This window comes from Colobus angolensis, unplaced genomic scaffold (assembly GCF_000951035.1).
Source record: "Colobus angolensis palliatus isolate OR3802 unplaced genomic scaffold, Cang.pa_1.0 Scaffold119, whole genome shotgun sequence".
NCBI lineage: Eukaryota > Metazoa > Chordata > Mammalia > Primates > Cercopithecidae > Colobus > Colobus angolensis.
In genome coordinates, this window is record NW_012113030.1 from 4,290,709 (window position 1) to 4,313,706 (window position 22,998).

General features: G+C 41.3%; 1 protein-coding gene across 4 annotated transcripts in view; it reads right to left on the reverse strand.

Annotated features, from left to right (window-relative positions):
- The window catches only part of SEC23A (Sec23 homolog A (S. cerevisiae)), a 73,618-nt gene extending 50,927 nt beyond the window's left edge, over positions 1-22,691 (reverse strand). Inside the window, exons 1-8 of one of the 4 annotated variants that reach the window (XM_011926218.1) lie at positions 22,371-22,691; positions 21,798-21,994; positions 13,955-14,196; positions 11,435-11,492; positions 10,822-10,908; positions 9,753-9,989; positions 5,522-5,601; positions 4,357-4,501 (exon numbers count right to left, since the gene is read on the reverse strand). In XM_011926218.1, coding sequence (XP_011781608.1) covers positions 4,357-4,501; positions 5,522-5,601; positions 9,753-9,989; positions 10,822-10,908; positions 11,435-11,492; positions 13,955-14,175 — 828 coding nt within the window. In that variant the 5' untranslated portion in view covers positions 14,176-14,196; positions 21,798-21,994; positions 22,371-22,691. Of the gene's footprint in view, positions 1-4,356; positions 4,502-5,521; positions 5,602-9,752; positions 9,990-10,821; positions 10,909-11,434; positions 11,493-13,954; positions 14,197-21,797; positions 22,307-22,370 lie in introns of those variants that run through there. The other 3 variants (XM_011926226.1, XM_011926234.1, XM_011926243.1) reach the window with 3 other exon arrangements.
- Between the last annotated feature and the right edge of the window lie 307 nt (positions 22,692-22,998).

Here is a 22,998-nt window from a genome sequence, read left to right on the forward strand (position 1 = left end):
TCAAAAAAAAAAAAAAAAACTTACAGCAAAGAATAACATAATCACACTAAGGGCAGTGGAGGGGAATAACCCATTTAACTTATTAACATTATATTTTGTACTATATATTCTCAGAACATTAAACAAATATTGAGCTCTAACTCCTAAGCTTGTTTCTAACAGAGGTATGAGCCAGAAACTCTGAAACTATTCTAGATAATCTAGGACTGAGCAAATAAGTAAATATATTTGATAACGGGAGCAGGTTTCTCATAGAGAATGAGTTACAAATATGGAAATGCGGGAAGGAGAGAATAAACCCTGTGGTATTGAATTGAACATACTTGAAAGAATTACTGGTTTATAATATAAATTTTTTTATTTTAATAGAGATCATACATGTATATTGGAGTATGTAGACATATATGCACACACATATACTTATAATTTTATATACATATATAGATACACATATATCCACATACATTTTTTTCTTAGCTCCATCCACTTTGACCTAAAATTAATGACACCCAGGGTAAGGGTGCACATGAAGCCTTATCTTCTACCTGGTAGAATCAAGGCTAAAAGGAAACATGGCTCCTAAATGGTTCATTTCAGGTCCAGAGCAGGAAAAGGATAAGATAAGCCCTGAACATCTTACTATACCAGAAAGGAAGTATTTAAGCAAACATGCAGCATTTAATAAGGACCCAGAAGCAGCTTGAAGAGGCTCCCACTAGCCAAATCTGGGAAAACCTAAGCATCAAAGTAAATAATGACAGTAAAAGAATGTATCTTGTTGTATAAAATAAGAATGTAAGAACCCACGCAGTGTGTATTCTGTATGTATTTACATATATGTGTGTGTGCGTGTATAAGTTTATATATATATATATATATGTAAATGTGAGAGGAGAAAAAGCTCTTCCTCAAGTACAAAGCCAATTAATAAACGTAGAAATGATGGAATTAGAAAGGCACTATTTGGCATGCATCATAATAATAATTGATTAGAAAAGAATCATCAATGGATGCTAAACTAGTGAATAAAACTTTGCTGAGTACACTGATTATTCACATATTTTCAAGGTATCTCCTAATAAGATATTTATAATTACAATAGGAAAACCTGTAACTTTACAGTGGCAAAAACAACCTTAACCAAGTAAGGAAAGTTAACATCAGCAGTAACGAAACAAATCAGCATGGGGGTTTCTAATATTTTGCAATATTTATTAATTACAAAGGAGTAAAAAAAGAATAATTTTAAAGTGGAGAGCCCTGGCAGATACAACCTTAATGAATGACCAAAGTGAATATCATCCGTAATGGAACAAATGAAAATCATGTGCCACTTGTAAGATGCAGCAATAAGAACACAGCATTACTTCTGCGATATTCCTCCCAAAGATGCAAGACCCGAACCAAATTACGAGGATACTTCAAGACAAACTCAAATTGAAGAATGTTTTACAAATAACTGGTCTGAATCTTCCAAAGTGTCAAGATCAGGAAAGATTAAGGAACTGTTCAGGCTGAAGGAGAGTAAATAGATACAGCCATAAATGCAGAACTGAACTAAATCCTTTCAGTAAAGGAAATTATTGAGACAACTAGTAAAACTTGAATGGGGTCTGAGAATTAGCTGGTCGTAATATATCAGTGTTAATATTTTGATTTTAATAGTTTTATATTGTGGTTATATAGGAGATTATCCTGGTTCATAGGAAATATAAAGTTTCAAGAGGCTGGGACTATCATATCAGCAGCTTAATCTTGTGAAAGGAAAATAAATCTTGGGACCCCAAAATTATTAAACGAAAGGGAAAAGTCAAGCTGGAAACTGCTTAGGGCAAACCTATCTCCCATTCTATTCAAAGTCATCCCTCTGCTCACTAAGATAAATGCATATCTGATTGCCTCCTTGGGGAAAGCTAATCAGAAACTCAAAAGAATGCACCTACGTGTGTCTCTCACCTACCTGTCTCTCACCCACCTGTGACCTGGAAGCCCCTCCCTGCTTGAGGAGCTTCCAGGTCCGACCTATCTGGATGGAACCAACATACATCTTATATATATTGATTGATGTCTCATGTCTCCCTAAAATTTATAAAACCAATTGTGCTCTGACCACCTTGGACGCATGTCATCAGGACCTCCAGAGGCACAAGTCCTCAGCCTTGGCAAAATAAACTTTTTTTTTTTTTTCTTTTGAGATGGAGTCTCACTCTGTCACCCAGATTGGAGTGCAGTGGCGTAATCCTGGCTCACTGCAACCTCTACCTCCCGGGTTCAAGTGATTCTCCTACTTCAGCCTCCCAAGTAGCTGGGAATACAGGCACCTGCCACCATACCCAGCTAATTTTTTTGTATTTTTAGTAGAGACAGGGTTTCACCATGTTGATCAGGCTGGTCTCAAACTCCTGACCTCAAGAGATCCACCCACCTCGGCCTCCCACAATGGTGGGATTACAGGCATGAGCCAACGCACTAAGCCCAAAATTAACTTTCTAAATTAATTGAGATTGTCTCAGATATTTGGGGTTCACAATCTCAAAGTTTGGAGAAAAAAATTATTTATACACTTCTTGCACCTTTTCTGTAAATTTGATAGCATTTCAAATTTTTTTACAAACATTTTAAAGAAACTATTTTGTTTTGTTTTGTTTATGAGATGGAGTCTCTCTCTTTGCCCAGGCTGCAGTGCAGTGGCATGATCTCGGCTCATTGCAACCTCTGCCTTTTGGGTTCAAGTGATTCTCCTGCCTCAGTCTCCCGAGTAGCTGGGATTACAGGCAGGTGCCACCACACCCGGCTAATTTTTTTTTGTATTTTTAGTAGAGACAGGGTTTCACCGTGTTAGCTAGGATGGTCTTGATCTCCTGACCTCATGATCTGCCCTCCTCGGCCTCCCAAAGTGCTGGGATTACAAGCGTGAGCCACCGCACCTGGCCACTATTTTGTAATTCTAAAACTAAGATACGTATAGTATAAAATTTTCACATTCTACTAAAACTCCACTTACTGCACCACTGTTAATATCTGGGTGAACTTCTTTCCAGAATCATGTCTGTACAGGATATATGCAAAACAATACATAAGACAATACGCTGTAGGAAAACACTTCACATAGATAAAATCATACACTCACTGTCCCATAACTGATTTTTTTTGACTTAATATTCTCTTGTACATACCATTTCCTATAATACTGGGAAATATATTTTTTCCTCTCCTTTCCTGACACACAGCTCCTAAAAACCTTGGAATCTGTAGAATGATAAGAGTACCTTTTATTTTTTGTTTTTGTTTTTTGAGACAGAGTCTCACTCTGTCACCCAGGTTAAAGTGCAGTGACACGATCTCAGCTCCCTGCAACCTCCACCTCCTGGGTTCAGGCAATTCTCCCTGCTTCAGCCTCCCAAGTGGCCAGGATTACAGATGCCCACCACCATGCCTGGCTAATTTTTGTATTTTCGGTAGAGATGGGGTTTTGCCATATTGGTCATGCTGGTCTCAAACTCCTGACCTCAGGTGATCTGCCCACCTCAGCCTCCCAAAGTGCTGGGATTACAGGCATGAGGTGCCCAGCCAAGAGGGCCTTCTGTATGCTAATAAAATGACTCCCACATAGCTTCAAGATGGGGGCTGGTCACAGAAAAGACTAAAGCATGGTTAGAAGGTTGAGACTTTCAGTTCCACACCCCCAACCTCCAGGAGAGAGGGGATAATGGCTAGTGATGTAATCAATCATGCCTATGTAGTGAAGCCTTCATGTAAACCCAAAAGAACACAGTTTGGAGAGCTTCCAGACAAATGAATATGTGGAGGTTCCTGGAGGGTGGTACCCCAGAGAAGGCACAGAAATTTGGAACCCCTTCTCCCACACATCAGTCTATGCATCTAGTCCATCTGACTTCATTTATATTCTATGTAATATCTTTATCATAAACCAAGAAACATAAAGTGTTTCCTAGAGTTCTGTGAGCCATTCTAGCAAATGAATCAAACCCAAGGAGAGTGTCCAATTTACAGCCAGTCTGTCAGAAGTATAGGTGACAACCTACTACTTGTGACTGGCACTGAAGTGGGGGCAGTCTTGTGGGACTGAGCCCTCAATCTGTGAGATGTGATGTTATCTCCAGTTAGATAGTGTCAGAATTGAACTGAATTACAGGACACCCAGCTGGTATGGAAGGCAGAACTGCTTGGTTGGTATGTGAGGGAAAACCACAGAAGTATTCTTTGTAGATGCTGAGTGAGAAAATAGGGAGGAAAAAAAGCACTTTGGTTCTTCCTATATCCTTACAATTACACACACGCACACACACACACACACACACACTTTACATTCCAAAACAAAACCATCTTCCCTACCTCCAGCAGTCCTACAGCAATGGAAAGTGCCACTCCGGAGGAACGCAAAGGTCTCTTTCCCTGTGGTACAGGCCAAGGGTCTCGCTGGAGTTCTCCCAGAAGATCTGTGAGATTCATGTCTATTTTCTGTACTGGTTGTAAGAATCTGAGAAACAAAATTAAATAAAAAGTCATTTATAAATGTTTATGGGTGAGAGTTCAAGGAACAAATTTCACTTTCCTAAAAACAGAAAACAATACTCTGAACACACAGCAGACCAATGGTTCTCAAACTTTCGTGTACATGAGAACCAGCTGGAGGGCTTATTTTAACACATATTGCTAGATCCCAGTTCTAGAGTTTGTTTCAGTAGGTGTGGAGCGGAGCCCAAGAATTTGCATTTCAAACACATTCCTAGGTAACACTTGACGATATCAGCTCCAGAAACCACATTTTGAGTACAACTACAATAAACGAAACACTCAAACCAAGTACTACTTCAGGATTTCATCTTTCACTTACTAGTCTAGTCAGTTTTAGGTTACTGAAATAATTGTGAGAAAATACATCAACTCAATTTTAGTAATACTACCTCTGATTAAAAAGCTTAGGGGAAAAAGCTAGCAGGGCGTGGTGGCTCACGACTGTAATCCCAGCACTTTGGGAGGCCGAGGAGGGAGGATCACAAGGGCAGGAGATCAAGATGGTGAAAGTCTGTATCCACTAAAAAAACAAAAATTAGCCAGGCATGGTGGTGCATGCCTGTAATCCCAGCTACTCGAGAGGCTGAGGCAGGAGAACTGCTTGAACCTGGGAGGCAGAAGTTGCAGTGAGCCAAGATCGTGCCACTGCACTCCGGAAACCTTAGGGGAAAAAGCTACCTCTAAAGCTAAGAAGAAAAAATAAAAACCTTGGCTGCCCTAAACCCACACAAAAACAAGTTTTTTCCAAAGTTCAAAATAAAAAATAAGGAAAATAACAAAACTAAAGTAACTCTTTACATTGGTACAACAAAAAACAAACCATTTTAATGGCATGATTTTGTCTCAATTCTTTAAAAAGTATGTTAACACAATTTACTTATATTCCTAAAAATATTTAACAATATAGTATCTATGTTCAAGGGTATGGAATGTTCAAAATACCTACAGAAATGGTCAAATTCTCTTCATCATATTTAATTACCTGTTGGAAGGAGGTGGCTGCTGTACCTGAGGACCACGTGTTGCTTGAGTAACTGGTACTTTAGAGAGCCCCAGCATTTCCTGTAAAGAGATTACTTGCACAATATTCATTTAATTACTTTTACAAAGATTAATCAACTATTTATCATGTATAAAATGCGATGCTAGACATTAGAAACACAAAAATAAAAAATACAAGGTCTCCTTCCTCAGAAAACAAAGAATCCAGTGGGAGAGATTATCAAGAAAACAATAACACAAAATAATCATCATGAGAGAGCAAAGCACAAGGTGTTATATAACCAAAGAGGAAGCATATTAGCTCAGAAACACTTTATTTCTAATTAACAGTCAAAATAAATTGTTGTGTAACTTAAATGTCCATACTTCTTAATTTATATTCATTCATCCCTTTCAGCAAACTATATCATAAGCACCTGCTATGTGGCAGGAATATAATGGTAAAAACTAACTAGTCCCTTCCCTCATGGAAATTGAAATCCAGAAACAGAAATTAATCAAATCAACAGACAGATAAATGTAAAATTGCAACAGTAATAAGTGTTATGACATGGGGAGTTTTACGGTTCACATACTTTGTGTATATATACATCTTCATTTTCTAACGTAATTCATAACCAAACTGCCACCTTTGTTTTGAATTTCAGATATGTGCACAATTTGTCTCCAGAAAAATGAAAATGTTATACTAAATTTTTCTTGAATCTAGAAATGCTTAGTCATGAAGTACTGGAGTTATAAAACTGTGTAACAGAAAATAGAAGTCTAAAGATGTACAAAGATAAAATTAGTGAACTAATCCTGCATATTTCCTATACTGTTAGTGGAAACAACAACTCTTTACTAAGAACTTAACATGTCCCATATTCTATGCTAAAACCTTTATATATACTATTTCCTCAAAAAGCAATAATGAAATAGATTTCTTCTTTTTTTTTTTTTTTTTGAGACGGAGTCTCGCTCTGTGGCCCAGGCTGGAGTGCAGTGGCCGGATCTCAGCTCACTGCAAGCTCCGCCTCCCGGGTTCCCGCCATTCTCCTGCCTCAGCCTCCCGAGTAGCTGGGACTACAGGTGCCCGCCACCTTGCCCGGCTAGTTTTTTGTATTTTTTAGTAGAGACGGGGTTTCACCATGTTTGCCAGGATGGTCTTGATCTCCTGACCTCGTGATCCGCCCGTCTCAGCCTCCCAAAGTGCTGGGATTACAGGCTTGAGCCACCGCACCCGGCCGAGTTTAAGATTTGAATTCAGGACTATTTGGGGAGCAAAGACCAGGCTCTCTTCAACGAGATGAATAGGGAAAGAAAATAAAAATGTTTCAGTGGAGGAAAAAAAAAATTAGTCTGCAGGCATTCACTCGCCTATTGAAAAAAGAAGATGTGGCCAGGCGCGGTGAATCACGCCTGTAATCCCAGTATTTTGGGAGGCCGAGGCGAGTGGATCACCTGAGGTCAGGAGTTCGAGACCAGTCTGGCCAACATGGTGAAACCCCATTTCTACTAAAAATACAAAAATTAGGGCCAGGTGCGATGGTTCACGCCTAATCCCAGCACTTTGGGAGGTCATGGTGGGCGAATCACGAGGTCAAGGAGTTCAAGACTAGCCTTGGTTAACATGGTGAAGTACCATCTCTAACAAAAATACAAAAATTAGTCAGGCATGGTGGTGTGCTCCTGTAATCCCAGCTATCTGGGAGGCTGAGGCAGGAGAATCTCTCGAACCCAGGAGGCTGAGGTTGCAGTGAGCTGAGATCGTGCCACTGCACTCCAGCCAGGGTGACAGAGCGAGACTCCATCTCAGACAAACAAACTAAAAAAAGCTAGGTGGCTCACGCCTGTAATCCCAGCATTTTGGGAGGCTGAGGCAGGCAGATCACGAGGTCAGGAGATCAAGACCATCCTGGCCAACACGGTAAAACCTCGTCTCTACCAAAAATACAGAAAAAAAAATTAGCCAGGTGTGGTGGCACATGCCTGTAGTCCCAGCCACCCAGGGGGCTGAGGCAGGAGAATTGCTTGAACTCAGGAGCTAGAGACTGCAAGATCATGCCACTGCACTCCAGCCTGGGTGACAGAGCAAGACTCCGCATCAAAAAAAAAGAAAAAAGGAAGATGTTTTACGTGCTTCACATGTATTACATAATTTAAGTAAAAGGGACTCTACAATCAGAACAGTAAACCATTCTAAATAAATTCATAATTTAATAATAACATTAATATAGCAAACACATGTACAATTCACTTAATTCTCATGACTACACTATAAGGTAAATACTATTGCTATCTCTATTTTACAAATGAAAAAAACTAAAGCACAGAGATTTAAACTGGTTCACTTTCTCTCCTGTCTCACAGAAACATGATTCTCCTCTCCGCTTCCTGTGCTCCTGAAGGAATCCCTACTATGTCTTCCTAAACCTCACTTTCCTCATCTCACTCTTGCTTGCTCTCACCCTCTTTAGTCTCTTTCCTTTCTCCTTCCTCCTAAAGTACATCTCTTTAACTCAGTTCTCTCTCAAATTCCCATGCTATCTCCTCCTTCATTACTTTCAACAACAAACCACTTAAAAGAACAAACTTCAGGCTGAGCACGGTGGCTCACATCTGTAGTCCCAGCACTCTGGGAGGCCGAGGAAGGCAGATATACTGAGGTCAGGAGTTCAAGACCAGCCTGGCCAACATAGTGAAACCACATCTCTACAAAAATACCAAAATTAGCCGGGCATGATAGTGGATGCCAGTAGTTCCAGCTACTCAAGAGGCTGAGGCAGGAGAATCGCTTGAACCTGGGAGGCGGAGAGTGCAGTAAGCCAAGATCATGCCAATGCACCCCAGTCTGGGCGACAGAGCGAGACTCTATCTCAAAAAAAAAAACAACAAACTTCAACTTTCTCTACCTTCTCAAATCTTATTCACTACTCATTGACTAACACATTCATTACTCATTATCCTCCCCATTTAAGCCTGCAAATTCCTCTAGTATGTTCTCTAAGTTAACTGTAGCACCACTTCCTCAGTCTGCCAAGTTTCAAATTAGACTCACCTTCAAAAATCTCTTCCTTCCTTCTTCATTTTGGTCGACCTGGAAGCCTCTGAAGTCTGATTTTACATCTGTCAACTTTATGCCAGGCTTATCTATCATTTTCTAGGGTAACGGTTCTCAACTAGGAGTTGCACCAGAATTACTTGGAAAGTTTTTTCGAAGGACCTACATGAACAACCTTATATTATATATATAAGGTATATATACCAACCATCTCCCAATACAAATAGACATTACTCTCTTACGGACTATCAAAATCTCTGGGCAGAAAAAAAGATGTTCAGCCGAGCAGATGATCCTAGTATGCTGCACATAACTCCTTTGCCTTGGAAGAGAAAGCTTCAATTCGTCTCAGTGATAAAAACCACTAAAATACATATGCAACCATAGTTCATAAACTAAAAATTGTCCAGTCTCAAAATAACTCCCCTTGCCAAATATACTAAAATTATTTAGTTCCTAAGTGAAACGTTAAGAAACAAAAGCTCTCTCCTCAGCAGCCACCAAGGTGATCGGTTCTTATGAGGAAGCCAAGACCACACTGGGGTGAGACCCTCACTTCATCAGGTGACTAGCATCGTGTCGGGCAGCACCAGTCCTGCACTCGCCCACACCATGGCCTCCATCTCAAGTTCTTCTGCATCTAATTGGACTTCATTCTGCATGACAATGAGGTGACCATCACAGTGGTCACCTGTGACCACTCGGCTCACTGCAAGCTCCGCCTCCCGGGTTCACGCCATTCTCCTGCCTCAGCCTCCCGAGTAGCTGGGACTACAGGCGCCCGCCACCTCGCCCGGCTAGTTTTTTGTATTTTTTTTAGTAGAGACGGGGTTTCACCGTGTTAGCCACGATGGTCTCGATCTCCTGACCTCGTGATCCGCCCATCTCGGCCTCCCAAAGTGCTGGGATTACAGGCTTGAGCCACCGCGCCCAGCCAGTTTGACTTTAAATTTTAAAGATACAGTTAAAAGTGAAGGGTCTTTAATCTGTATAACAATTTAAGGCACGTGAAAAGAAAACTGAGGCCAGCACTGAATTTAAAGCCTTTGTTATAATATCATATTAGTTATTCATAATAAAAATTTGTCCTAGAAACATATAGAAAGCATTTATAAACATCAACAGAGTAATGTTCAGATAGGTGAAAACTACCATTCTTGTTGTTTACCTGCAGTTGTTTGGCTGACAAATCTTTTGTTCCTCTGAAGACATAGCTTTTTGAAATGCCTTCACATCCAAGTTCATGAACCTGAACCATTCTCCCAAAAGTAATAAGTCCAACCAAAGCTGTAGGTGGTAAAAGACTTAATGACATCTGCATGGATTCTTTCAGGGCTTGTAAATCTTCATCTTCCATGCAAGTATCAACCACATAGAGGAATATCAAAGGCATCTGAGGACCACGCTTTTAAAAAAGTCACCAAAAAGAAAAAATACATAGTTTAAAGCACAATATACAAGACAGTCAACAGGGAACTAATTAAATAACAGAAACAAAAGTATCCTAGTAAAGCCATTTCAGAAATGAAATAGGTTATTTCTACTGTCATGGAGAGAGATCTAAGACATATCATCAGGTGAAAAAGTAAGATTACGAACATTAGGTATAGTTACACAGAGGGGACTTTCACTTTCCATTTTATTTAACTCATGCATAAGGTTTCATTTGACTCTTATAAAATAATTAGTAAACCTGACTTGAATTTTCAGAGAACTAGAAACTAGCCAGGCTGAACAAATTACTAAATGGTCCAAGTGAACCATAACTGTTTTCTCTAAAACATTCATAAAAGATATTACTTCCACACTTAAACATGCAAACAACTATGTTAGGTATTCAGAAAGAAAACAAAAATGATTTCGCTAAGAAGGACCGATGCAAGATTATTTTCATTAATTAGACCTGGGGGATACATTAGCCAACTCCAGCATCATATTGACTAAGTATTTGTTAACTGAATTTCCAACTACAAAGCAAGACTGATACTTTATTGTTTACTGATCTACTCAGTATAGTAAATCACACCACCCTACCCAGTATCTTAGCCACCCATCAAATTACTACAACATAGGAATTACCCTGCTCAAACTGACCTCAACAGTTTACCTTTGAAATGTTCCATCAAATCAATCAATTCCATCTAATTAAGCATGATTGCTTCCAAATTACCACAATTTAACAATTATTTCAGTATAAATTTTAAAACTTTCTTAAATATTTGTTCTTATGTTCTTACCAGAACTACATATTCAATGCTAGAAAACTGAGGTAAAAGTTCAGCAGGCTGATTCAGTTCAGATATACCAGCATAACTAGGTGGAAACTACAAATAGAAAAAAAAAAACAAAAATGTTTAACAAATTATAGGATACAAAGATTAATAAAATTTTAAACTGAAAGCATTTCCTGATCATTTAATTATTTTTAAAAAGGCATTTTCATTAAATGAGAAATAATTATTTGTATCTTTTTTTAAATATGCATTTTTCTACATGACTAGTATTTTGGCATTAACATCTGCAATGGATGTTTTACGTTTTTTTTTGAGACGGAGTCTTGCTCTGTCACCCACGCTGGAGTGCAGTGGCGCGATCTCGGCTCACTGCAAGCTCCGCCTCCCAGGTTCACGCCATTCTCCTGCCTCAGCCTCCCTAGTAGCTGGGACTACAGGCGCCTGCCATCAAGCCTGGCAAACTTTTTTTTGTATTTTTAGTAGAGACAGGGTTTCACTGTGTTAGCCAGGAGGGTCTCGATCTCCTGACCTCGTGATCCACCTGCCTCGGCCTCCCAAAGTGCTGGGATTACAGGCGTGAGCCAACGCGCCTGGCATGCAATGGATGTTTTCTTACCTGATTCCTTTGGTAACAAAAGTTGCAAGCCCAAAGTTTTGCTCGATAATCCACTTGACTATTTTAAAAAAAGAAAAGATATATCAGTTCATATTTCAGTTCAATTTTATAAAAATTCAAATTTCAATGAAATTAATTTCTTCCTAAAACATGAACATATTCAAATTGAAAGTAAAAGTAACTTTTAAAAGCCATGTAGTTTTAGACACTACCAATATCTAATTCATACTTTTAACATATACAAGTTTACCTAAATGGTGAATATATTATAACTTTTAACATACAGTAAATATTCACTGGGTGCAGTAGCTCACGCCTGTAATCTCAGCACTTTGGGAGGCTGAGGTGGCAGACGGCTTGAGTCCAGGAGTTCAAGACCAGCTTAGGCAATATAGTGAAACCCAGTCTTTACAAAAAATACAATCATCCAGGCATGGTGGCGCATGACTGTAGTCCTAGCTACTTAGGGGGCTTAGGTGGGAGGATCATCTGAGCCCAGGTGGTCAAAGACACAGTGAACCAGAATCACAACACTGCACTCCAGTCTAAGTAACAGAGTGAAACCATCTCAAAAATATATATACACACACATACACAGCAATATCAATAAAATTAAAATAATCCTATTTTTTTCTTCAAGTGACTTCAGTAACATCTACACTCAGACCTAGAAAACATTTATTCAGGTCAAAAATATATTTACTGAATGCCTAACAAGTACCAACCATTATTTTAGGTGCTGGTGATACAGGAAAAAGAGAACTGCTCTCATGGAGTTTACATTCTAGAAAAGACAGACAGACAAAAGACAAGCAGATGCACAAACAAGAAAATACGTTTGGTTTTTTTTTGAGACAGGGTCTCATTCTATTGCCCAGGCTGCGTTGCAATGGTAGAATCATAGCTCCCTGCAGCATTGAACTCCTGGCTCAAGTGTTTCTCCCATCTTCAGCCTCCCAAGTAGCTAGGACTACAGGCACATACCACCACACTCAGCATATACACATAAAAAATATATATATACACAAAAATATAAAAAATATATATATATATACACACACATGTATCTATATTTTTTTTTCTTTTTTTTTCCCCTGTAGAAATGGGGTCTTGCTTTGCTGCCCAGGCAATCCTCCCACCTTGGCCTCCCAAAGCACTGGGATTACAGGCATGAGCTACTCCGCCCAGCCGAAAATACTTTTACATGGTAATAACAGATTAAAGAAAACAAAGCAGAATGTAAGAATGTGTTTAAGAGGGCTGCTTTAAAAAACAGCCTTCTTAATTAGACAACTAAAATATGACCAGAATGAAAAGGAACCAATCACAAGAAAATCTGGAGATGGAAGAATCCGGGCAGAATGCACAGCTACCATACCAGTGTCAAGGCAGGAATAAGTTTGGTATGTTCAAGAATCAGAAGGACGGTAATAGGGTTAAGGTATTATGTAGATGATAATAAGGAAAATGGATAATACCAGATGAAGGCAGAAATATATACAGAGGCTAGACCATACAAGGCTTTATAGATCTTGATAAGTGGTTTGGATTTCTCATTCCAAAAATAAGAAGCTACTACTGGAAGATTTTAATAATCTGATTTTCATTCATAAAACTCTAGCTTCTGGATGGAGAACAGACTGCTGAAAGACAAGAATAGAAACAGGGAAAGCAGGTAGGAGGCTATTGAAATTGCCCAGGAAAAAAGATAGTGGTATCTTGAAGCAGGGTATACTACCAGAGATGGAATAAGAGGCTGCAAGAGACAGAATCTGTAATGTTCTAAGGTAGATCACCTAGATTTGCTAGTGGATTGGCTGAGGGAGAGGGAATGGAAAGAGAAGTAAGAGATGATTCCTGAGACTTTGGCTTAAGCAACAGAAATCACAACATTTTTGTAACATCATGTCACTCAATCATGACTTTTTTTTTTTTTGAGGCGGAGTCTCACTCTGTCGCCAATGCTGGAGTGCAGAGGCATGATCTCAGCTCACTGCAACCTCCGCCTCTCAGGTTCAAGCAATTCTCTGTCTCAGCCTCCTGAATAGCTGGGACTACAGGCACATGCCACCACACCCAGCTAAGTTTTGTATTCAGTAGAGACGGGGTTCCACCATATTGGTCAGGCTGGTCTCAAACTCCTGACTTCAGGTGATCCACCACCTCGGCCTCCCAAAGTGCTGGGATTACAGGCATGAGTTACCGTGCCCAGCCAATTATGACTTATCTAATGACACAAGATGGGTTGATACATATCCAGCACCACTATTCAGAAGACACTGATAGGATCTAACAGTTTTTATAGTGACACTCTTACATTTGGTCTCTTTATATTATCAACTCACTACAACTAGAATGATCCTAAAATTTTACAGCTCTCTGGATTTTTCTGACTGTCCTAATTTGAAAAAATTACTATGAACAAAAACAAAGGGATTTTTATAAAAATATGCAAAAAAAAAAAAACCCTGCATTTTTAAATCTCATTGCCACATTAGTTTCTCTATATATTTTACTTACCATAAAGGATTCAAAACTGCACGGCAAGTGGTCCTACTACACAGAACAGGTTCATATTGAATAGGTGGTAAGTCAGGTCTCTCTTTCAGTGGTGTAAACAGGGCTGCCACAGGAACAACCATTCTTGTAGCTTCCAGTCGACTTGATGGCCAAACATTCCAACTAAATCGGACTCCATCTCGTTCTTCATTTTGTTGAATGAATTCCAAATAGGTTGTCATTGTGGAGTTTGATTCTTATTTCTGTATCAAAATTTTAAAATATTTTAAAATCCAGGATCCCCTTAAGAAGTTTCAAAATAAGTATGTTTTCCCCCTATTCAGCAATATTAACACATTAGAAATCAGGACTGGCTGGGCACGGTGGCTCACACTTGTAATCCCAGCACTTTGGGAGGCCGAGACGGGTGGATCATCTGAGGTCGGGAGTTGGAGACCAGCATGACCAACAAGAAGAAACTCCATCTCTACTAAAAATACAAAATTAGCCAGGCATGGTGGCATATGCCTGTAATCCCAGCTACTCGGGAGGCAAAGGCAGGAGAATCTCTTGAATCCTGGAGGCAGAGTTTGTGGTGAGCCGAGATCATGCCATTGCACTCCAGCCTGGGCAACAAGAGCAAAACTCCATCTCAAAAAAGAAAAAAAAAAATCAGGACAAAATGAAAATATTTATCTCGGAAAAAAATTAGCAAGCAACTCATAACAAAATAATTAATGGCTCTACCCAATGTCCAATGTCCATGAGGCCCAATAACAGGTATTTAACACTTTCCTATTCACTCTGAAAGGTGATGGTAAAAAATAATGTCTTATTTCTTTAAGGGTATATAGGAAAGAAATGCAAAAATAGGGGGGAAACCTAGATCCTATGTTTTCCATATCAATTTTGAAAGTTACATGAATTCATATAAACAGATTTCAAAATTATACAGTTCTAAAACTCACACGGTTTCTATCTAAAAAATAACAAGTTTCCACTAAACTTTATAGAAGAGAATGTTTAATACTATATAACAAAGGCCGGGTGTGGTGGCTCACACCTGTAATCCCAGCACTTTAGGAGGCCGAGGCGGGTGGATCACGAGGTCAAGACCGAGACCATCCTGGCTAACATGGTGAAACCCCATCTCTACTAAAAATACAAAAATATTAGCTGGGCGTGGTGACGGGTGCCTGTAGTCCCAGCTACTCAGGAGGCTGAGGGAGGAAAATGGCATGAGCCCAGAAGGCAGAGCTTGCAGTGAGCCAAGATCGCGCCACTGCACTCCAGCCTGGGCGACAGAGCAAGACTCTGTCTCAAAAAAAAAAAAAAAAAAAAAAAAAAAACAGGAGATACCTCTACAGAATGGATAAAATTAAAAAAAAAAAAGTATATAACAAAAAGATTTTCCTAAAACTGGGCACTTTTGCTTTGGACAATTTATATATCATTTAGACTCTTCTGCAGAAACTTACTTCAGAATATTTTGAACATTCCAAATTATGAGAGCATTTTAAACTCCAATTTAAGATACAAAATTTCAGTATAATAATTTAAGTTTACTAACCAGGGGAAGAGGATGCACTGGGAAGGGTCCAGTATCAAAAGACAGCTCCATTTTTACTGTCTAAATGCATAGATAGGATGCCAGCTTTCCTACATAGGCAACAGCTCTATATCATGCTCTCAAACTGCAACAGTGTTTAGTCATGGAAGAAAGCTGAAGAATTTAAAGGTGTGGGATGACAAAGACATTCAAGTGTTATGTAGCAGACATGAAGGAGGTCAAGTTGAAAGAAGTGTACTGTGAACCTAGGGTGCCTGGAAAACCCAACATGGATGTTTAAAGTTGCTAAGAACAATAATGGGACAAGAAACTGATTCTAAAATTTAAGTGAAGAAAGAAGAGATATTATTTTGGAGAAAAAGTTAGATATAACAATTTTAATTTTCGAAAAATCTTTCAAATAAGTTTTGATAAAACAAATGACAGAAATTGAAGCTTAACAAATCTAAGCATTCCAAGCAGTTAAGAACTTTCTCTTCTTTAAACAAGAAAGCAAAAATTAAAGAAAACACTGTATTTCCTCCAATCGTGCCAGAATCTTGGAGACAGCTAGAAAATCTTATGCTAATCAAAAAAGATTGTGGATTTTTCAAAGGCGCATAAAGGGTAAAGAGAAATCCCAAGACTAAATTTGTGTAGAAAAGACTATCTTGGGCCGGGCGCGGTGCTCAAGCCTGTAATCCCAGCACTTTGGGAGGCTGAGGTGGTTGGATCACGTGAGATCAAGAGTTCAAGACTAGCCTGGTCAACATGGCAAAACCCCGTCTCTACTAAAAATACAAAAAAAAAATTAGCTGGGCACAGTGGCATGTACCTGTAATCCCAGCTACACAGGAGGCTAAGGAGGAGAATCGCTTGAACTGGGGAGGCAGAGGTTGCGGTGAGCCAAGATCACACCAGCTTGGGCGACAGAGCAAGACTCCATCTCAAAAAGAAAAACTATTTTGAAGGTAAATATAGAAGACAGCTTTGAGAAGGGTGGTATGAGCTTTCAAGGAAAAGTGTTGAAAGATAATGATAAAACAAAGGTGTGGGGTATTTTGAGGAGAGTTAGAAGATGTCAAACCCCACTGTAACATAGGTGGCAATAAAGAAAAAACAACCAGGATGTGGGGGTGAGGGGGGAATTACAAATCCAGTTTTTAGCAACAGCTTCCATGGTACTGATGTGAATATAAGTTCTAAGACCATGCAAACCTCTTCCACATTTATTATACACAACATAAGGCAAATAAAATTGTGTTTACTACTTAATTGCTCCTATAATTTAAGATGCATGTATACACCTACTATGTACCCACAAAAATTAAAAATAAAAAAAAAGTTTTTAAGGCCAGGCACAGTGGTTCATGCCTGTAATCCGAGCACTTTGGGAGGCTGAGGCCGGTGGATCGCTTGAGGTAGGAGTTCAAGACTAGCCTGGCCAACATGGTGAAATCCCATCTCTACTAAAAATACAAAAATTAGCTGAGCTGGCAGTGGGTACCTATAATACCAGCTACTCAGGAGGCTAAGGTAGGAGAATCACTTGAACCCGGGAGGTGGAAGTTGCAATGAGGAGAGATCGTGCTCTAGTCTGGGTGACAAAGTGAGACTCCTTCTCAAATAAAAAAAAAAATTTAATAAAATAAAATGAAATCAGAACAGGGATGACTACATTTGACAAAAAATAAGTCATAAGAAATCTAGTGTAGTTAAGAAAAAATAAAAATTCTAATGTGTCATAACAAAAAAATAAAATAAAATGTATCTAAAACACATCTGCAAAAGGCATTAAAATAGCTGAAACACAAAACAAAAAATGTTTTGAATGACTATTTTCTCAATTCTCCCAAGGATAGTACATAACTAGTACTTACATATTATACAGATATTTTCTCAAAAATGTATGAAGTAAACCTGTCACTTTATATAAAACAACTGATAGTATTTTTTGCCAGTGATAAAAATTGGAGTTTTCAAGCAAATATTAAATTGGTTTTTGGGTTTGTTTTTTTTTTTTTTTTGAAACGGAGTTTCACTCTGTTGCCAGGCTGGAGTGCAGTGGGGCAATCTCAGCTCCCTGCAACCTCTGCCTCCCAAGTTGAAGCGATTCCCCTGCCTCAGCCTCCCGAGTAGCTGGGACTACAGGCGCGTTCCACCACAACCAGCTAATTTTTTGTATTTTCAGTAGAGACGGGGTTTCACCATGTTGGCTGGGATGGTCTCCATCATCTGACCTCGTGATCCGCCCGCCTCAGCCTCCCAAAGTGCTGGGATTACACGCATGAGCCCTACCGCTCCCCGCCATTAAATTGTTTTAAAACTTGTGCCTGCTACCATAAGCTTGACAAGTTTCTAATATGTAAAGATTTTTCTGATGAGATCAGTGTTGGTATTCTAATTTGTTTGATAGTATATAACGAAATGTATTAATATTTAGAAGATATACATTACTCAGTGAAGCATTATCTTCCAAACGGTCAGTTTGTGATGTTAAAATATCGTGCAAGGGTAGATGATCCATTCAAAGTGCAGAGTAGGCCAATGAGTTTGAAGGTAACAAAGTTCAAAAAGTTCACTCCTAAACTTTCAGATTCCACACCGCAATTAACTTTTTCTTTTTTTTTTTGAGACGGAGTCTCGCTCTGTCGCCCAGACTGGAGTGTAGTGGCGCAATCTCGGCTCACTGGAAGCTCCGCCTCCTGGGTTCACGCCATTCTCCTGCCTCAGCCTCCCTAGTAGCTGCGACTACAGGCACTCGCCATCACGCCTAGCTAATTTTTTTTGTTTTTGTTTGTTTGTTTTGTTTTTAAGATGGAGTCTCGCTCTGTCGCCCAGGCTGGAGTGCAGTGGCCAGATCTCAGCTCACTGCAAGCTCCGCCTCCCGGGTTCACGCCATTCTCCTGCCTCAGCCTCCCGAGTAGCTGGGACTACAGGCGCCCGCCACCTCGCCCGGCTAGTTTTTTGTATTTTTTAGTAGAGACGGGGTTTCACCGTGTTAGCCAGGATGGTCTCCATCTCCTGACCTCATGATCCACCCGTCTCGGCCTCCCAAAGTGCTGGGATTACAGGTGTGAGCCACCGCGCCCAGCCTTAACCTTTTAATTTCTTAATTAATCCTTCATACAATTCAATCAAAACAATGTATCACAATAAACTGCAGAAACAGATGTGAAAACCCATCTGTCCTCTGTATTAGCCATTTTTTTTTCTCTCTCTTTGGATACTCAATGTTTAAGTTAGGGGTTCTGAAAACAATTGCCTTAGGACCATTAGGAAACCGCACTACGAAAGGTTCCAGGATTCTTAGCAGGAAGACATTCACACACAGACAATAGCCAGGTTTAACTTTCAACTGGTTAACAGGCTGGATTGTATCTCTACACCCTTACTTCTTAAGACATACTAAGTATCACCTGAGTGATATTTGGGCACAACTCCCCTTCTCTTCTTCACATTTTTTCCTCTCAATCTCCCTGCTCTAAGATCAATTTGCTTGCTAAATCACATCTATTATACTTCTTACATTCCCACTTTCCAGCAGTAGTTTGAAAAAAGTCCTACCTGTTTCTTAATTGGTCCAATTACTTGGTTATGCACAACACTTCCCTGACTTCCCTCACCTTTCCGTAGTAGTAGTCATGCAATCTTAAAATCATGAATTCAAGGACGAAGTTTGCTAGGCTTAGTCCCATGTCCAACAATGGCACAATGGCATATCTGAAATAAAGTCCTTTTACAAGCCAACTTTTCTTTTCTTTTTTTTTTTTTTTTTTTTTTGAGACAGAGTTTTGCTCTTGTTGCCCAGGCTGGAGTGCAATGGCACGATCTCGGCTCACCGCAAACTCCACCTCCTGGTTTCAAGCAATTCTCCTGCCTCAGCCTCCTGAGTAGCTGGGATTACAGGCATGCGCCACCACACACGGCTAATTTTTGTATTTTTAGTAGAGATGGGGGTTTCTCCACGTTGGTCATGCTGGTCTCGAACTCCTGACCTCAGGTGATCCATCCGCCTCGGCCTCCCAAAGTACTGGGATTACAGGCGTGGGCCACCAGGCCCAGCCACAAGCTAGCTTTTCATAAAATGATATTATTTGATAAGTACTCTCTCCCCTAATACTAACAGGTTTGCATAAAAGTATTAAACCAAAGAAATATTATTCCACACACTATATTAGAATGCAGACTTAGCATACTAGTCTCTTTTATTTTTGAGATGGGAGTCTCACTCTACCACCCAGGTTGGAGTGCGGTGGCGCCATCTCGGCTCACTGCAACCTCCACTTCCCGGGTTCAGGCGATTCTCCCGCCTCATCCTCCCAAGTAGCTGGGATTACAGGCGCGAGCTACTATGCCCCGCTAATTTTTCTATTTTTAATAGGGATGGGGTTTCACCTTGTTGGCTAGGCTGGTCTTGAACTCCTGACCTCAGGTGATCCACCCACCTCAGCCTCCCAAAGTGCTGGGATTACAGGCGTAAGCCGCTGCGCCCAGCCACTAGTCTTTTTTTTTTTTTTTAAGTGATACGAAACACAAAAGACTATTCCAAAGAAATGTCCGATTTCAATACAATATACTGTAGTTAAATAATTTTATCATAATAGAGCTAAAAGCTAAGAAGCAAACCATTATGTCACTTTAACCTAGTATATCAAATATGTGCCCAAGTAGTATTTTAAAAGACTTCCCTGGCAGTGGCTCACGCCTGTAATCCCAGCACTTTCGGAGGCCGAGGCAGGTGGATCAGGAGGTCATGAGATAGAGACCAGCCTGGCCAACATGGTTAAATTCCGTCTCTACTAAAAATACAAAAATTAGCCAGGCATGGTGGCAGGTGCCTGTTAGTCCCAGCTACTAGGGAGGCTGAGGCAGGAGAACAGCTTGAACCTGGGAGGCGGAGCTTGCAGTAAGCCGAGATCCCTTCAACTGCACTCCAGCCTGGGTGACAGGGAGAGACTCATCTCAAACAAACAAACAAACCAAAAAGACTTTCCCTATGATAGTTTCTCATATTTAAGCCCTTTTATTCATACCTAATTGAAAATTTACTTGCCAAGTAAATTTGAGTTCCTTCCAATTAGATGTATTTTTTAGTAGCCAATTAAATTTGTCTCCTACTTTTCACTTGAAAATCCTCAATGAACTGTCTTCTTATGATCTTGGATAATTTAACCTCTCTGAATCCTCTGTTTTTCTTATCAGCAAGATAAGAGACTTGGACTAGAAAACCACAAGGTCCCATCTAACTCTAAAATTCTGTAAATTAGGCCGGGCGTAGTGGCTCACGCTTGTAATCTCAGCACTTTGGGAGGCCGAGATGGACGGATCACGAGGTCAGGAGATCGAGACCATCCTGGCTAACACAGTGAAACCCCGTCTCTACTAAAAATACAAAAAAATCAGCCAGGCGTGGTGGCAGGCACCTGTAGTCCCAGCTACTCGGGAGGCTAAGGCAGGAGAATGGCATGAACCCGGGAAGGTGGAGGTTGCAGTGAGCCAAGATCGCGCCACTTCTGAAATGATGTTCATTCACTACCAGAGGAGGAAAAGAAGGAAAACTTAACACGCACTTATTATTTAATCTAAAACCTTTTTAAACCAAGTTAATTTGGCTAGTTATCCATGGCTTTGGAGGGTAGAGGTTGAGGGAGTTCACGTGAAAACGAGAATTCCACATACCCCCTCCAGTGATTGATGCAGATTTACTATTACTTTCCTCAGGTAGTACCTTTACCACCAAATCGGGAAACACTACCTGCCTTAGAAAGAAAGCCCAATGGGATAGGATTGGTCCTGCTGGAAAACTGAACTCTTTGTAATCAAAACCTAAGGCATTATCTTTACCTAGCTCTTTTCTCCTTTAACCCCTTTAACTTCCAAGGCTGAATTACGGGTGACGTAGTCAATTGGGTTCAAAGTCTAGGACACTCCAGATCTGGCAACGAATGAAACAGAAAGTCCAAGGGCCCAGAGGCGATGATGGGCTTGGGTGGAGGTGGGTGGCCCAGGAGGTGGAGATGGGTGGCCCAGGAGGTGAGGGTGGGTGCTGGGCGAGATGCTCCAACCACCGTTTTCCACACGACTCCCATCTTTCCACCGAATCCAGGGGAGCTGGAGGATGAGGCTGGGCCCCCGGCCAAGTGGGTGAGAGAGTGGCAAGCTCAGCGCTCAACGCTCCCCGCGTCGGACCGGGCCTCAGCCTCCGGCACACCTCGCGGGCCCCAGGGCACCGAGAGGGCAGAGCCGGGACCCCCCCAGGACCCCAGCCGCCAGCCCGCCGCCGCCAGCCCGCCCCCGCTTCCCGCTGCGCACCTGAGGTCCCCCAGGAGCGGAGACTAGGCGGCCCTTACCTCACTGTCCCCCTGCCGGACCCGTCGCAGCCTCCGCTTTGCAAAATCAGTCCTCTCCGCCCAGCAGGAGCAGTCCGTGGCACCGCAATCAGGGCTGGCGCCACCCCGCCCCGGGCCTCACCGAAGACCTCCGCCCGGCCAACATGGCTGGCGCCGCCTCTGCCACGTCAAGAGGAGGGGACGGGGCGTGAGGGCAGGAAGGGGGCAGGAAGGGGCGGGCGCAGAGTCACCCGGGCGGGCCACCGTCCCCTGAGCTTAAGAACCGGAGGATTTGAGAAAGGCGCGCGGCGGGCGAAGGTACCGAGAGGGGAGAAGGGAGGAGAGGTAACGTGGACCGAGCCAGAGGGGCGGAAGAACCCGGACAACCCAGGCAGCCGGGCGGCCGAGGGGCGTGGGACCGGGCACAGCGGGACCGGGAGAGGGAGCGGCGCCGGGGGAGCTCCTTTACCCCGCTCCGCAGAGCCACAGCGTATCCCACTACCTGCAGGTCGCAGGAGGAGTGGAGCATTGGTGCCACTCAGACACCTTAACTTACCGAGAGAAATGGAGACGGCCTCCAGGACATCTTAAGGACCCTGGTTGATTCGGAGAATCACAAAAAACATCTCTGAAAAAAGAGAGAAGTTCATTCTTTCACTTAGTGCAACAAATGTTTACTGAACACTTACTATGTGCCAGACACAACTGAGATGCTGGTGATATGATGCAGGCAAGGTAGGCCCAGATCCCTGGCCCGAAAGACTTCACGTACTATTTATGCATTCTAGTCAGCCTGTCTTTTCCTCCTACATTGCCTCTGCCACCTCTACTCTGTTTCCCCCCACCCCCAACACATACACGCAGTACAATATTTGACTGATTCATCTTGATGTAGTCAATGTTTTTCTTTCCAAGAAAAAAGTTTAACAAAATGAGAAAGCAACAGATTGGTGAGACATAAGAGCTTGGTGGTCTCAGACAACCCCATCCTTCAGTGAGAGGAATGGAATTAAGTGCCCATGGAATTAATTGCATATATGACAACACCTAAAATCCTGCAAAGCTTAGCCGTATCCGCATTTTATGGAATGGAAAAAAAGATCAAGTCCCTGTCCTTCAAAGCTCGTATTCATGATAAATAAGACAGCAGCACCAGGCTAGGCGCAGTGGCTCAGGCCTATAAT